The sequence below is a fragment of the Mastomys coucha genome, unplaced genomic scaffold (assembly GCF_008632895.1).
Source record: "Mastomys coucha isolate ucsf_1 unplaced genomic scaffold, UCSF_Mcou_1 pScaffold8, whole genome shotgun sequence".
NCBI lineage: Eukaryota > Metazoa > Chordata > Mammalia > Rodentia > Muridae > Mastomys > Mastomys coucha.
In genome coordinates, this window is record NW_022196914.1 from 75,462,189 (window position 1) to 75,479,993 (window position 17,805).

Consider the following 17,805-nt stretch of genomic DNA (forward strand, 5'->3'; position numbering starts at 1 on the left):
GAACTCCCTAGAGCTCTAGACTATGGCAGGGAACTCCCTAGAGCTCTAGACTATGGCAGGGAACTCCCCTAGAGCTCCAAAGAGGGACTTGCTATCTCCCTGCCTGGATATACCCTTTGAGCTATACATCAAAAACATTGTTTCTCTTGACACTTGGTGCCAGTCATCAGTTTCTAATACTTCTGGGAAAGTGGCTAACTTTAAGAAAGGCAAACTCTTTCAACGCAAATGCATTTCTCTCATGTACATCTAAACCTATGGAATTTTCCAGTGCATCCTAATATGGAAATGATGGTAGTGTGATTAATGTTTTCCATTTCAGTTAGAACCATTATCTGTCATGTCAAAAACAATGATCTTTATACATACTGCTGTGAACTGTCTCAGTAACCCTATGATGATTTTTATTTTATTCCAAGCCTCTGAGACTAAATGAATTCTTCCCCCATCCCCTCCCAACTCCGTTCGTTCAGAACTCGGGGATGCTGGGATACAATCTGTATCCTATTCAGCTCCAGACCAAATGTTAAAATTAGCCAATATAATACAAAGAGACTTGGCAACATTTGAAACTAGGCTATTCCCTTTGTCATTGGTCCGTGGACAGAGCTGACACGCTGACCTTGTACATATGGCTGTAGTCATCAGCAGCAGCCTGCAAATCTGTCTGATGCCCATCCAGTTTTATACAAGTCCTAAGTCGTCAGTTCTCAGTTCTGAACAACCAAAGCGGTGGGGATAACTACCCACATGTGCACACTAACTGGCACTTTGGAGTAAGGCAGCTGTAACACACGATTTACTTGCCAACATGTAGAAGGAGTGCCTGATGCATTCGGACTCCCGAACGGTGATGTTTCTTTGAATCTTCCTTTCCTGAGTTCCAGAAAAAAAGCTCCGTGATATCTGCCTCAGTGAATCAAGGGTGACACGGTATTGCAGATCTACCAAAAGGAAAGAAAAATTGACGACACTCACCCGATCCAACACGGTTATCAGCAAGAAAAAACCTTGAGCAAATGAATCAGTAGGAGGTCCTACACTGAGAATACCTATATTGCTACAATACAGAGATGGAAGCCCTCATGGGCATAACCTTGACGGAGTCTATAGAATGGCTCTCTAACTTGACCGTGCATTGAGCATTTAGGTTATAATTATGTGTAATATATCTATACACATACACACTCACAGAGACATACATGTGAACTTTGACTTATTAACTAAGTCGTCATTTACTAAATTTTTGTTATAAATAATTTTTATAGTTTAGAAATACTGGAAAGCTGCCTAAAATATGGATTGACTTCAAATTAATTTCAATAGAAATGAAAATTAACAATGACCATTTTTACCATCTTGTAGAAATGGGTCAACTTAGATTATTCCCAAAACACTAGGAAATTCCATAAAATAAGCAAGCCACAGTAAAGAACATGAGTGAGTCCTTTTTCTTTACAAGAGGACAACAAATCTCCTTTAAGTACTTTATTAAAAAATATAAAATCATGTTGCATACAAAAGCCTAAGTCTTTATGGCTCATCTCTGCATTTCATTTGCCTTTGAGTCAGAAGACTATTCGAGAGACACAACCAGAGAAATTTAAGACAATTTAATCTTAAAGATTAGTGAGGATTTTTTTTTGTTGTTCTTGTAGTTTGTTTGTGGAGTAAATCACTCTTCTGTAGTCAATGGCCCTCACAGTTTAACCCTAACATATTTCAGCATCAATGGAGACTGTCTTAGAAAGCTCAGAACATCAGGCAGAGGGGGCACACAGGTTGACACAACACATCCATGTCCTTCCCTGCAGGACATGTGTGGCTAAAAATAGAAGCCTGGTCTCAGTGGGAAAAGAACACTGGGATTTGGGTTGGGGGTGGGGAGGTGGGGAGGCAGAGGTCTTTGTCATTTGAAATTGTCAGGTCATCTGCAATACCAGCCTTTCCCAGGAGAGGGCAGTAGAAGGGAGACGATTCTTTCTTGAAAAATTTCGTTTATGGAACATTTTTAAATGCTATCTGTGAGAGTGTTTATTATATAAACATACGGGGAAGCACAGGACAACATGGAATTTTGAGGTCATTGTGTTCAAATATCTATTTTCTGCTGCAGAACTGACTAGGCTCCATCCCAGACCAGGAGTGGTTTCAAGGGTCGACACACTCCCTGGGCAAATGTCATGAGCAGTTTATTATGCTTGGGAGAGGCCATCACCCAGCAGCCATTCTCTGCTGCCCGAAAGTGCACGCTACAACCATAATGCTTACCAGCCTCGTAAATTGAGTCTTCTTTAGACTTCAATTTCACATGAAAACATATTGTAGCATTTATGCATACTGTTTCTTTGCCCTCCACACGGCAGTTTTTCTTTTGAATATTCACTTTATTGGGTTCAAAATTCATGGTCACTTTAACAACAGCCACATCTCTGGCCCTGCAAACACATAAACAATGGGATTACTCGCACATTGTTGCATTTAACTTGTGAGTGCATCAGAGGACACTCTCCTTTGTATATTACATGTGCTGTCACGAGTATTGTTCTATAATGATTGTTTGATAGAGAAAAGATTTTATCTCATGTCCTAGGAGACCCTTGCAGTTTAGAACTATCTGAGATGTTTAGTTCAAAAACAGAAAACTTATACCAAGTGGCCAGGTGCAAGCTCGGAATTAAAATGGTATTTGGGGATCTGCGAGTTAGTTTCCAATTTGGAAATGGTTCAAAGGCATCTTGAAAACTAGTTGTCCCTCCAGCCCCCGGCTTTCACCAAAACTATAACACTTCTCTGTTCTTGACAATGCGGCCTTGCTTTTGTTTCTTGGTAGAGGAGTTATGTTTGAAATACTGAGAGTGTACACTGTTTCATGTAACTTCCAATTACTTCAGTCATCAGAAATACTGTAGTCCCCAGTCCTTACCCTTGGCCTGGCCTCCCACAGTAGCCTGGGTACAAAAAACATTAAACAGAAACCTCCAGGAAGAAAACAATTGTTGCAGGAAATATAAACGTGCTGGCTGGGCACAAATCCACTAGTAATTTAAAATTATTACCCTGAGAGTTAAAGTTTTATTTATTTATTTATTTTTGTTTGTTTTGTTGGGTGAATAGCTGAGTGGCGCCAAAACCTAGTCACGTGACTCAGGCTTGCTAAGTTGAAACAAAGAGAAAAGCTCTGAGGTCCCCTGCTGTGGGGAGTTACAGGCTCCTCTAAGTCAAGAGAGAGCAGGAAGGTAGTGGAGAAAAATCTTGATGGAGGCAGGGGAAGAGGATGATCCAGACCCCTCGTGGTTTTAAACAGCCACAGGTAGCTAAGGTTTTTACAAGGTTAGAATAATTGGGTTAAAACATGGTCTTTATCATTTGGCTTTGAAATTACTGTATTGGCATCTTGTATTGTGATCTGATTGATATATAAACCTGATTGGATAATTAAGCCTTAAGAGTCATGTTTTTACCGGGTAACTAGGTGCTAGATGACTGATTGTGGGTGTGTAGGGCATTGTATGTAAGTGAGATGATCTTGCTAGCTGGGAGAAAATAGCAGGAGCCCGCTGGGACATAGTGATGTGGCCAAGAGAGTTTGTGGGGTGGTTTTCTTTTTAATATTTCCTGCAACTAACAATCATGTTTTAAGTTATGTACTGTCTCAAGTAGCATGTTAAAACCCTTAATGATCCCATTGTCTGCCTGGGGTATGAACCATTTTCCCTGTCCAAAGCATCCAGCTTTACAGTTTAATGACATTCTACTATATCAGCAAATCCACATACCATGTTGTATTTATTTGCCTCTCATTACATTTCTTTTCTGTTCCTCCCCCCACCCCCTGCTCCTTGTGTATATGCATGTGATGTTAGGCTCGTCCTTCATCAATCTCAGTTGTTCTTTGTCTGAAAACAGTATTTCTTTGGACGGAGCGTTCACTGATTCGGCTAGGCTGCTTGGCCTGTGAACCAAGGGCATCTTGTTTGCCCACCTCTCCTGCCCGAGGGTGCCAGGTGCTTGTTGTCATGCCTTCTTTAATGTGGGCAGTATGAATGAGAATTCCTGGAAAGAAGCTGAGTCTGCAGAGACTGTCTGACTGACTAGAGCTGCCGTGGTATGGAAAAGCTGACATACTACAAGTCTACAACCCAATTACCTTATCTTGGCCTAGTTTTAGCCCCCTGAATAGCCGCCATTCCTTGCTCAGCTCTGCTTCACAGCTCACATTCTGTAACTAAAAGATAAAACCCTTTTGGCATCTATTAACTAAGAAGACCAGTAGCTTCAAGCCAACCTAAAAGCTAGGAATATCGTCAGATAATATCTGAGGCCTACAGGAGAGATTCTCCATTTTGGTGTAACTGCCAGTCTGAGATACCTCGATTTGTGACTTTGTTCTGTTACTGTAGAATTCCACAGAACTGCTTCCACACTGGAACCTAGTCTATTAGGGGAGAGTTAAATGACTTGAATTCCCAAGACTCATATTTGCTTCAAAATAAACCATGACTTTAACTCGTCTGAGGTGAGAGCTATTTCTTTTGATGACAGTGGAAGGAATCTACACCCAGGCCCTCATGCTTGTGAGGCAAGCCATACTGGCTGAGCCATCTTCCTAGTCCCTCTTGTTATGTTAGAAAATGGTTACTGCACACAGTGTTCTGGTGGCTCTAACAAATCATACTTTTTAAGGTATATTTATTTTTGCATTACATCTTTAAATTGTTTTAGAAAGCAAACCCTTTAAGCAAGGCTATCCTATGACTTCAAAATGCTTTTTGACACATACTTGCTGAGTATTAGATAGTTTACTCCTCACCAGCAATGAATGGGCATGTCTAGATTCCTCTTGGGCAATATGGATTTTCAAGGTACATGACTAGTTCTCAAGTGGCTTGACTAATGTCTACCCTACTCACTCTGCCTTTGCCAACTGTATGTATCTTTATGGATGTATGGGTGTCTGGTCCACATCACTGGGCTCTTGTTATCTGCTAACTGATTGCATCTGTTCATCCGTCTGCTTTCTGTATCCTGTTGCAATTGCTCCTCCAGCAATGCCAAAGCCTTGGTCCTTATGACCTGGGCCATGAAAGGGCATATATTGATTTCTGTGGTTCAGGTAAACTAACAAAGTAAATTATCTCTAAAAACTTAAACACAACTCAGAGGAATATTTATACAATTTCCTTACTTATACATATCTTCTAACCCATGCAACTTCCCCAAAAGAGAAGACCTGAGAAGTCTTCTCAGAAGTACATAACTGAGAACCAAATGAAGGCTTCATCTATCCATTCCTGTTCAGCTTCTTCGTTTTTAAGAGTCACTGATGCCTCAATCTATTGAATTACTTGCATCTTGCCAGGACTGAATGAGAGGAAATAGATATTTAATATGGCAAGAGTTCTAATCATTTTGTGTGGTCTGTGATTATATGGAAATATAATCAGTTTAACCAGATGTTCTAACATACATACCAGAAGAGGGCAGCCCCTCCAAGGCCTCCAATGGTCACATCAGTCAGACCATCACCATTCAAATCCATCTCTCCGTGGATAGACTGGCCAAAAAATTTCAGTGTTTTGCCATCCCCACCTGATGGAATGCGCTGTGAAAATCCCAACAGACAGGTTGAGTGTCAGAAGAATCTATTCAAAATAGTTCTGAATAAATCTGAGAATTTGGGTTAGTGAATAAAGTGAAAAGAGAAGATGTTCTGGGAACTGAGAGGGCACTCAGTGGAAGCAAGAGGAAATACTGTGATATTCCCAAGGGAAATGGTTCTTCCTATAGCACAGACTAGTCATGTCTGGGCTACTGACTCCAAGAGAGGGAGAATTGATATATAATGCCATATTGTCAAATACTCAAGAGAAATCTGAATATCAGGCTCTATTTCTGTTTCCTTTTTAATTATAATAAACAGATATATGCAAAATATTGGAAACTTAGAAAACATCCCATAGATGCAAGAAGAAAAAAAAATGATTGCATAGAACAATCTAAACAATTGTCCTAAAAGATACATCTACACTCACATTGAGGGTGGCCTCAATGTAAGGAAGGCACAGTAAAGATGGAGTTCTAGAAGGTCCACCTATACACCTCACCTTACATGGAAAGTGATATTTCTATGCTTCACAGCTTACTGTTTGTCTGAGCAGATAATATTATAGAACCTGCTGGCAAGGATACAGGACTAACAGACCCTTCCTAAGCCCTGGGTATTCTTTACCTCCTCAATTCCTTTTAAGTAGCACAGAAGAAAAAGTCAAATAAGAGAAAAATGACATGTAAGTATTATATGTCCCCTTGACTGATATTCCCATAATATTGCAGCAGACAGATCAGGAGATATGAGCCTCGATGGAGCTCATGCTCCTTGATGATGGGTCATGCTGCATTTCTAGAAATGAATAATTGCATCTTCATCTATTCTCTGGCAAAGCATATTCCACTAAGAAACCAACCTAACGCTAACACTGTCTTTCTTGCTCATTTTGTTTAGAGCTGCATCTTGATTTACCACTACTTTAAAAAATAATGCATCACTTGTGACAACTTATTCCATTAAAAAATTAAAATTTTTTCTTTGCTTCAAATTCTATTCATTAAATGTTCAGGATTCATACTGAAAGAACAAAGCACAAAAATATAAGGAACGTCTTTGTGTGTCCTTTCTGGCTCGCTCATGCTCCAGTGGTTAATTCTGCCTGTCATTAGTAAAGTTTATAATCCTACAAAGACTTTCTAACAGAAACAGATCATCTGTCAAATGGACAGGAGTGCTGTGACTTATAGAAGCCTTTTATATTATTCTCTATTAATGTCATTACAAAATTTTACATGAATAGGCTTTTAAGGGTTCTGTTAACTACAGAAATAAAAGAGACCACTGAAATCTAAAAAGAAAAAGCTAATGTCTGCATTTTCTTCATGGTTTAGATGCTAGAGAGTGTTGAGGCAAGTGTTGAAATATAAGATATTTATCCATAGAAGCTCATTGCTTATGATTATAAAAAACTCCCCATTATGACTTCTCTAACCTTTCTTGTGTTTATGGTATATTAAATATTTATGTAAATGAATATTTTTCTCATGTAGTAAGAAATTAAATTTATAGATTAAGTCAGTGAATATGGAACTGCTAACTGCCAAAATATTTAAAACAAGAACAAAAGAAATCCTGGACAGATCAAATTAACCATTCACATTTTTCCAAAAATTATTACTTGAGGAAAAAAAATCATAAACCTCAGAAACCCATAGTCATTTGATGAAAATATATAATGTTAACTCATAATTATAAATTTAATGTAATTTTGCTTCATAACAATATGGGCACGGACTACAAAAACCCCACAATCTTCTTTATTGGCTAAATCATACTATTGTTGCCCTCTTACTCTTTGGGATTAAAAGCACTGTAGATGTCAACTCACCCTATTACCAGGCATTATTTGTTTACTATCATTTTACCTCTTCAAGTGATATGGTCCAAGAAGGCAGACAAGTGGCCACAGCAAAGAAGCTAGAGAAGAGTATAAATTGCTAGCTAATTCTTCTAAGAAAGGATTTACAGGAGAAAAATCATGAGTGGTTTCCTAAAGGAGTCAGAATAGATTTAAAAAGTAACATAAGTTTTAGGGTAAGACAGGTGGGCCCGTTTGGCGTGGAAGGCTGAGACCCTCAGTAACCTCGGTGTCTTACTTGTGCATACTCTTTCCTTATGGTCTTGCCACTGCCATGATAAATGTACACAGCTCCTGCGTGGTCATCTTCCAGGGGAGCTCCAATCACGACATCATTAAATCCATCCACGTTGAGGTCTTTTACAGCAGCAACTGCTGTTCCAAAACGTGCCCCACAGGGCTCATTCTTGTTTTCTTTTGTGCATGAATTATCCTTCAGGGATGAACAGCAGGTCTGCTTAATTGGTTCCAGGCTCATTTGATATTCAAACCTTGTCTAGGGAGAAGATAAACAGAATACTTAAAAGTTCTCACACTGCTACTGAGGAGTAGGTTTGTTTTCGAAGTGCACACCACGCCAAACTTATGAAGTAACCATTTGCATACCAACAGCAGACCTGTAAAATATATGAAAAAAATGGGAGTCCAAAGGAACCTCAGGAAGTAGACATGCTGAGAATTCCAACAGGCTCTTCCTGATGAAGCTAAGCATATAATTAGTTGCATGTTTTCGACTTACTAAAGAAGCAAAAATTAAATCCTCCATTGTGTGCCCCAGCTCTGTTTCACCACAGTGTGCTTCTTGGCTAAGACTCTTTGTTCATTCTCCACCTAAGAGAAGGACAAAATTTACTCTGTTCGAAAAGCAAAGGCCACCTGGAGTGGAGGCAAACAGACCCTGCTAAGAGAGAACATATTTTCTTGGAGAAAAAAGAGAGAGAGAAACAACACAGTTTCTTTCCCCAAACAAACACACAGGAGAAAGCCAAGGAAGAGATAGGATGAAAGATATGCAATCTATGATTTAAAATAATTAGTAAGCAAGGAAATTTAAACCAAAACAAACAAGCAAACAAAAACACAGCAACACAAACCTAGCCTCTGACCTGTCTGGAAGTTGCAAATATCCTTTTAATTAGTAAGGTAAAATTACTTCACATAACAAATGATGTCTAAAATTAGGACTGAGATACGAATCTCTCTTTACCTGGTTATGAGTTTCAAAACCCACCCTGTCTCCCAGGAAGGGCCTGGTATCAGTGCTATTAAGTTGCTTCTGGCTATTGCCATGGTAACTGTGGATGCCCCTCAACCTATGCAGACTGGAACTCATAAATAGGTTACAACTAGGATATTTACCACATGAGTGTTATTTGAATTTGCGTTACTTATCCTTTATAGTCTGGTAAAATAAAAAGAACAAGACAAAACTCTATAGTAACAACAGAAACAAAAAAACAGTTGTTTTTTTGAACATTTCATATGTTCAAGCAAAACAGAAATAAGGTCTGAAAGTAGTTAACTTGGATTCCAAATGTTTCTTTTGAAACTGTGAAATCGAATGGGCCTAGCAACCTTCTTAGATCTTTTTTTCTACCCGCAATGCAAGTGAAAAATGTTCTAGTTGCATTAGTGGAACTGTGGGGAAGGAAGGCATTTCCCAGATCCACCGACCTCAGATGTCATTACCTGATTCACAGCGTACACGTACACCTTGCCCTGTTCCTCTTTCTCTGTCCCCATGTACATGGGGGCCCCGACGAGAAGCAGATCAGTGTAAGAATCTTTGTCAATGTCAATTGTTGTTAAAACGCTACCAAAGTAGGAACCGATCTAGAACACAAAACAAAACAACAAGCAGTGCTGAGATCTCGGAAGTTCTCCCGGAAGTGGAAGTCTGAGGGTCTATTACTCGTCCCGGTCTAGAAAAGGATATGAGGGCTGGTGTCAAAGGCAACGAAATACAGAAAATTGTACAAACCAAGACTTTTCTAGACTGAAGGATGAAATGGCCCTGATTTTGAGAAAGACAAGGGGTGGAAGATTTCAGTCTAGGAGCTAAGAAACATGACTAACTTTATTTCCATTGTGCCTACCTTTTGCTTTTCCACACATTAGACCACTATTACCAGAGTAAAGTATTTTGTTGTTGGGTTTTTTTTGTTTGTTTTTTGTATTTTTTGTGTTTTTTGTTTGTGTGTGTGTGTGTGTGTGTGTGTGTGTGTGTATGTGAAAGAGAGGGAGGGGGGGATTGCCAGAGGTATTCTGGTTTCATCAATGTGTAAATACGGTAACATGGGAAGTTGCAATGAATGCATGAAAGTAGCTGAGTCCTCCTACAGTAGTATAGAGTATGCTGCACTTGGTTTCTAAAAAAAATGCTTAGGGAAATGCAAATCAAAACGGCCATGAGATTCCACCTCACACCAGTCAGAATGACCAAGATCAAACACTCACGTGACAGCAGATGCTGGCGAGGGTGTGGAGAAATAGAGAAATCCATTGCTGGTGGGATTGCAAGCTGGTACAACCATTCTGCAAATCAATCTGGAGGTTCCTCAGAAAATTGGAAATAGATCTACCTGAAGTCCCAGTTATACCACTCTTGGGCATATACTCAAAAGATGCCCCACCATGCCACAGTGGCACATGTTCCACTATGTTCATATTGGCCTTATTTGTGATAGCCAGAAGCTGGAAGCAACTGAGATTTCCCACAATGGAAGAATGGATAGAGAAAATGTAGTTCATTTACACAATGGAATACTTCTCAGCTATTAAGAATGAGGACATCCTGAGTTTTGCAAGGCAAATGAATAGAACTAAAAAATATCATCTTGAGTGAGGTAACTCAGACACAAAAGGACATGCATGGTATGTACTCCCTAATAAGTGGATATTAGTCGAAATAAGTACAGAATACTCAGGATACAATCCACAGAACTTAAGAAGGTTAACAAGCCAAAGGGCCCAAGTGAGGGTGTTTCAATCCTACTTGGGAGGGAGAAGAAAGCAGTCATGGAGGGCAGAAGGAGGGAGAGACCTGGATGGGAGAAGGGACAAGAAGGGGAAACATGATCAGGTATTGGAGGAAGGAACAGGACTGAAGCCCTGAGGGCCAGCAGAAAGAATGGAAACAGGCAACCTTGGGAGGAAGGGGGTGGGGAAACCCTCTAGAGTATACTGGAGACCTGGGAGGTGAGAGACACAGGACTCAAAGGGAGGGACCTTAGATGAAATGCACAACAGTGGGGAGAGGGAACTTGTAGAGTCCATCTCCAGTAGAAAGACAGGGCATCAAGTGGAGGGATGGGGTTGCCATCCCACAGTCAAGAGCTCTGACCCAGAGTTGTTCCTGTCTGAAAGAACTGCAGGGACAAAAATGGAGAAGAGTATGAGAGAAAGGAGGTCCAGTGACAGGGCAAATTTGGGACCCAGCTCAAGGGGAGGCCCAGGGCCCTGACACTGTTACTGATGCTATGATGTGCTTACAGACAGGATCCTAGCATGTCTGCCCTCTGAGAGGCCCAAAAAAGCAGCTGATTAGCACCCAGCCAATGGACAGATGCAGGGGGCTTCTGTGGTTGAATTGGGGAAAAGCTGGAAGAAACTGAGGAGGAGGGCGGCCCCATGAGAAGACCAACAGTCTCAACTGACCTGGACCCCCGAGATCTCTCAGACACTGAGCCACCAACCAGGCAACATATACCAGCTGATAGGAGGCCCTGACACATATATAACACAGGACTGCCTGCTCTGGCCTCAGTGAGAGAAGATGCACCTAACCCTTGAGAGACTTGAGGGTCCAGGGAGTGGGGAGACCTGGTAGGGTGGGAGTCTAAGGGTGGGGACATCCTCTTGGAGAAGGGGTATGGGGGAGGAGGGATGGGATGGGGAGGGGTCGGGGGTCAGACCAGGAGGGAGATGAGGTCTGTACTGTAAAAAAGGATTCAATAATAAAGATAAATAAATAAATCACATATATATAAAATAAAAGAGTGGCTAAGTTGTAGTCCAGCAGCTACAGGGGATAGAAAAATAGGAAAAGATTGCTGGGGCTCTCCTCTTGAACAGCATTTTAAAGAAAAGGACCTCTTTTAGCAAAGAACTGGTATTATACTATCTAAATGCTTACAGCACTTTTCATGCACTGGCCCGCTTTGAATACTTCACATTCTTAACGTTTCTCTTACAGATATTCCTGTGTAGGTGTGTTTTTGTCTCTGTTTATAATTCTGCATCTGTGACATATATAACTTTTTTTGGTGGTGTGTGAGGGATGGAAACAAGGTCTTTCTCTGTATCCCAGACTGTTCTTGGACTTGTGGCAAGTCTCCTGTCTCAACCTCAGACCACTAGGATTATAGGTGTAAGCTACCATGCTCACCACACACAGCACTTGTTTTCCATCCCTGCGAGCTCCTTTTTCTCCTCTCACCCCCTAAACTTTGTCCCATCCTAAAGGGCAGACCTGTGCTTTCTTTGGATTCTCCTCGGCTTGATGAAGATGCTTCTGCAATGCTCTCACTACCTTGCTACTGCACACTGATTGTCTCTGGGCTCCAAGCTGGACATGAGTGTCAGGATGCAGTTTTTGAATGTTCTTGCAGTGATTCTTTAAGGTACCCTTTCACAGACATTGGAAAGACTTACAAATTTTTAAAAACTTAAGCTAATTATAAATAATAACAACAATAATAAGTGACTAAGTCCTCGCTCCCTTGGACGTTCATCCCTAGTGTCAGTGGTCTTCTTGAGCTGAATGTGAGCTCATGAGCTGCCTAGGTCCATGGTTTCCCTCTTCTTTCATCAGCTCCAGCAACGTTTGTCATTAGAATTTGTGTTGTCACAGGGAACAGGTGTAAGTATAATAATGTTCTTCAATCACCACAACTTATGGTTGACGTTCTAATCACAGAGCAACCTTTTTTGTTTTTGTTGGTTGGCTTGTTTGTTTGTTTGTTTTTGTCTTTTTTTTTCAGAATCTCAGGCTTGAAACAGAAATTATTGCCTTTAAAAAGGCATCTAACATTCCCTTGTACTTGCATGAGAACGTTTATTTTACATTTTTTACATTCCCCTGTAATGAGCAGACATCTTTAGGATGCTAACAGACTTGAGTTTTCAAAAGCAACAAAATATCATTTTTCCTATTCCACTTCTCTTACACTCATTGACTTCCATCTTTTTTACCTCTTCCCTTTCAATTTCATAGTATTAATTAACCATTTTAAGTTCTTTGTCGCCTTTGAGGTACAACAGTAGTCTATTTTATTGTTAAGTTTATGAGATATAACGAGTTTAGTAAATATGAGTTAGTACATATGGCTAAATTAATAAGAAGGCTGTAGCCTGAATATGAGAGACTGCCTCTGACTGGGAACTCTGAGATTTCCATGGAGTCTGCTGAGAATTGTCTCCCCGCGATGCTGAGTGATGCTGATGTTGGTGAAAATAACTTTGATTAGAATGTGACATTCGGGTTGGAAATGAACTCTGTGTACTTAATGGGGCTTCTCAGGGCTTCTCGGACTGTGGTGGCTCTTTGCAGAGCCCCTGTGAGTTATGGTTACGCTATCATAAGGAACACTGGTCCTGTAGGGGCTCATGGCTATAGCACTAGGGCTGCTTGTAGACCTATTAGGTGAGACTCTCCTGATACCTGGGCTGCAGGTTATGATGGCTGCAGCCAGGACTCCCACAGAGGAGGAAGGTCTCTCTCTGCCCTACCTACCAAAGCCTGAGCAAATCCTGCCTACCACCTCCAAGCAAATGGTGGGCTGAAGTTAATAAACTCTCACTGTGGAATGCTTAGAAAACCCATGAAACTTTGAAAAAAAGGACAAAAATCATTTAAATTAGTATTCAAAACTAACCACTGAATAGGATTGTTAGACATATTTTTTCAATCTAAAATACTATAAGCATTGACATTTGCTTATTACATGTATAGTTTCCTAAACAACTTTTAATATTTAAGGATTTTTAAAGAATTTTCCAATTTTATATGTTGCATTCAATTTCTCATTACTTCCAGTATGATCAGATGTTTTGTCTTGGTTATTTAGAATTTGACACAGTTTAGTCTTTACTAAAGAAGTTCTTGTCTATATCCTTCCTCTCCTTTTAAAGTCAGCAATGTTCATCTCATATGACCTTCCTCTACCAACCACAACCTAAAACTACCTTTCTATCTTCTGAATGTCTGAATGCACCCCTAACACAATTGCCACTTTCCTGCTTCTTGATCTTTTAGATCTTAATATTTCTTATACATATTGAATATAACTGCATGAGACATCTGTTAGCTGAACTTATCTACCTCTACCTCCTGCCAGAAGAAATGCTTATGACATCAAAGATACTGCTGCTTCACACCCCTCCAAAGGATCAAACAGAAAGCCTTCTTCTCAATGGATTTTGTGAATATTTGGGCTTAAAATAACTTTAGTCAAAAGTTACTCAGAGTACACAGAGATGACATAAAACGACTCATGCCGCATGTACCTGCTCTCCACTGAGTGTCTGCAGAATGTTGACATTCCCATCCTCCATCTTATAGATGACGACCTGGCCAGTGTGATTGTACCGAGGCTGTCCAGCGATGTAGAGCACATCTCCTGGGATGGTGGCGGAGTTCACTGTGTAACCTAACCAAAGGGAAATTCAAGATGTGGGCCTGGACCCATAACGACCTGTGTAATGTATTAGAACTACTTTAAACTGTTGTGCTAATCATTTTTGTATTTTCTTTTCTTGTATTGGTGAAATGCCTTTACTCTGCTCCCTGTTCCCATGGAAACTGAACAACCCTGAAATGGTAATTCCCCCAAACACAAATTTTCATTGTCTAGGGATGCAAATGATAGAACAGAGATGACAGAAAAGGGGGAAGAAGGAACCTATATGCACTTATATGCAGTCATGTACACTCATGCTCACATGAAAACCCGCCAGTCACCATTGTGGAGCAAACTAATTCTATTTACTATCAACACTAATAGGTTTTTATTTGTTTGTTTGGTTGGTTTTATTTTGTTTGGTTTGGTTTGGTTTTCAAGACAGGGTTTCTCTGTGGGGAGCCTGGCTATTGTGGAACTCACTCTGTAGATGAGGCTGGCCTCAAACTCACAGAGATCTGTCTGCCTCTGCTTCCTTAGTGCTGGGATAAAAGATGTGCTCCACCAAGCCTGGCTAATACTAGTAGTGATTTCTGGGTGACAGAAAACTTAATCCCTTCCTGCATTGCTGCCCAAGGTTTTAAACTGCAGTTTTAGGTGGTTGAAGGTTGATTGTCTGACTTGTATCATAAAGAGATTGCATTTACTTCCCAGCCACTTATTGATGGAATAACGGAATTTAGGTGGGTTCCATTATTGTTTTGTTTGTTTTAGCATTTTTTTGGTACATGGTTTGAGATGACAAAAGCCATTTTGAAGACTGTTTTTTTTTACCTCGCTTTGAATATTTTTGACAATAAATGTCAAGCAGTAGATCACTGGATCAATTTTGTCCTCCTTGTCACATTGTCAGGTAAGTTGCTGCCAGTGTATTCATACTAGGGTTATTCTATGAACAGCTGTTTGAGAGAGATTTGGTCCCATCAAACCTTCACAAGCGTTGTATGTGAGAACTGTGATTTAAATCTGCGAATGTTTTGATGGTTGTTAAGTTATCTAACAACAGTGGTTTGCTGTGATTTTGTCTTTTTTTTAAATTAAAGCTGAGATTTTTTTTCTCCCCTTATCATCCCATGTTTTATGCTCTGTGAAATCTTTTTTTCCCCCTCGACTTTACTTTTATTTACATGTATTTTACATTGGCTTTTCTCATGAGTGGTGAGATCTTTTTTCCTATTTTCCTTTTTCTTCCATGCTACCTCCACTTAAGATTTAAGAGCACACTGTATTCTACGTCAGTAGGAATCATGCGGTTGTGACAGGAAGCTCATGCATGGATGGTTCTGATCACGAGCCCTGTGCCTTCAGTACAAGAACACATGCTCACCACAGGCACCTCTGTTGACTTAGCTCACTAACCAGGTAGACAACTCCCAAGTTTGACATTACCTTATATATTTTTGCACATGTGCAGCTAAATTTCTGCACCTTTGCTGGGAATCCACCCTGTTTCCAAGGCCTTGGGCATACCCTCAAGTCCATTACTGCAGAGTCAGAAGTATCTATTTCCAGATAGAAGTCACCATTCAAATTCATGGAGGGTTTTCCGATACTCATAGCCTTGAGGGCCTGGGAAGTTTCTTGGATGTTATTAAATGTTTTCAGTATCTTGATATTCATGATTGTATGGGAAGTTCTAGCTCAGATGCATAGCCAACCCTCTCCAAACATCAGTTCTGCCAGTTAAGGAAAGAGCTTGTATCTGGCCTTAAGTCAGATTATTATTATTTTTTTGAGGGAAAAATTCTGCATTTTGCATCTGTAGCAAACAGAGCTAAATCAATGGGTAATGCTCACTACATGCAGGCTTGAACTCTGCAGAAGGAAGCAATGCTCTAATAGCTAGAAGCAGCTTGTTACTGCAGTAGAAGTCAGAGTAGTGCAGGACATCACAGAGAACTAACTGGAGAGATCATATTGTTAACTTAAGCAGTATTTTGCTATAAGGTAATAATTCTACTTTTATACAGATAGTGTGTTTATATAAGAAAGTCTGTGATGCATGTTATCCTCTTATGAATATTTCCAACTGTTTTTAGAACTTTATCTTTATAAAGGATGAGTGTTGTCTAGTCTCTGAACATATTGGAAGAAGCATGAGCTTTGGCGATGGAGTAGGAAGTGGATGACTTAGCTTCATTGTGTGGCTTTGCCTCACTTCTTGTTTCTTTCAGTTTGTCAGGCATGATTAGAACACAACAAAATATGGATGAGGGCACAAGGCATGTAGGCTCACCTGGATTCTCACCACCAAACCTGCTAGCTAAGCACATATTGAGGAAGGTTATGGGTAATAAGGAAGTGGGTGGGTGACTCTATCCTGAGATGCCCATGCTTTATTTCACACTTTCTCCTTCTCACTGATTAGCACTGGCATTTTCATAATGTTACTTTCTTACTTTGCCCCCTGCAGAAGATTTTACATGGCCTCACTAGCTGCCTTCTATCCAGATTTCACAACAGGAAGCTCAATTTCTTCATAATTTTATAATCACCACAATGACATATTTGAAAATAATATTTGAGGGTGGGTTATGGGAAGCACATGAAAGACATCTTACATCTACTAGATGTCTGTTGGCAAATAGCTTCTATCTTAACTTTTGACTAAGGTAATGAAGTGAACAGAAAATATATTAGTATACTATAGAGAGCATATGCAAATTCCTTCCTTTCTTGAGCATAGAGGAGTCATAAATGTGCACATCTATTTGTGTATATACATTGTCAACTTTTCCAGTTTCATTGAATTGTAAGTGATAAGAGGGGCCATACAAAGAAGTAAAGTGCAGTCTTTAATTTTTAAATTATTTAAGTATACTTTAATCAAGAATCAGTTCAAACTTTAAGGAATAACAGATTTAGAACTTGGTTGTTTAAAGAATTTGATCATAGGATCCTATCCCATCATACCAAAAATACTGCTTTGTTAAAGTAATAATTTGAATAAGGGAATATGGGAAGAGTAGTGGCTGTGTCAAACATATTTTCATTCTTCATTCAGTTTTAATTGTCTAAACAGTCTTTAGACAATTAATTTTAGTAATGAATTAATTTAATTCAGTCTTTAATTGCTAGTAGGAATAGGATCAATGTTAACAATGTTAATAATATTTAATATACCTCTAAGTTTTCTACTGATGTTATAACAAAGTACTATAAATTTGATGGCTTATAATATCCAAATGCCTTAGTTTACAATTCTCTAAGCTAGAAGTCCTCCATAGCTCACCCTAGACTAGACTACAGTGAGAAGCAAGTAGGGCTAGACTCCCATCTAAAGCCTGTAGAGAGATCACACTTCTTTGTCTTTTGTGACAGAGATGATGTATGTTGCCACCTCATTCTCCTTCATTGGTAGGGACACTGTATCTCTTTGACCATCTACATACAGTTCTATCTCCTTCTAAACCCATCTAGGAAAGATTTTTTTTCTGATTATATCACTTGATTGTATTGGACTATGGCAATATATCCAAGCATGATCTATCTCAGGATCCTTCATGTAGTTCCAATCGAAAAGTCCTTTTTGCCTTATAAGGTAACACATAATATAGGTCCAGGGATGCTGGGCAGTAGTGACGCATGCCTTTAATCCCAGCACTTGGGAGGCAGAGGCAGGCAGATTTCTGAGTTTGAGGCTGGCCTGGTCTACA

At 39.8% G+C, this 17,805-nt stretch overlaps 1 protein-coding gene across 2 annotated transcripts in view; it reads right to left on the minus strand.

The window, feature by feature from the left end:
• Positions 1–17,805, minus strand: part of Itga1 (integrin subunit alpha 1) — a 152,988-nt gene that overhangs the window by 31,866 nt on the left and 103,317 nt on the right. The window contains exons 12-17 of one of the 2 annotated variants that reach the window (XM_031360505.1): positions 13,977–14,119; positions 9,159–9,302; positions 7,708–7,965; positions 5,475–5,605; positions 2,272–2,438; positions 808–944 (exon numbers count right to left, since the gene is read on the minus strand). In XM_031360505.1, the coding sequence (XP_031216365.1) occupies positions 808–944; positions 2,272–2,438; positions 5,475–5,605; positions 7,708–7,965; positions 9,159–9,302; positions 13,977–14,119 (980 nt within the window). The remainder of the gene's footprint in view (positions 1–807; positions 945–2,271; positions 2,439–5,474; positions 5,606–7,707; positions 7,966–9,158; positions 9,303–13,976; positions 14,120–17,805) is intronic. The other variant, XM_031360506.1, reaches the window with a different exon arrangement.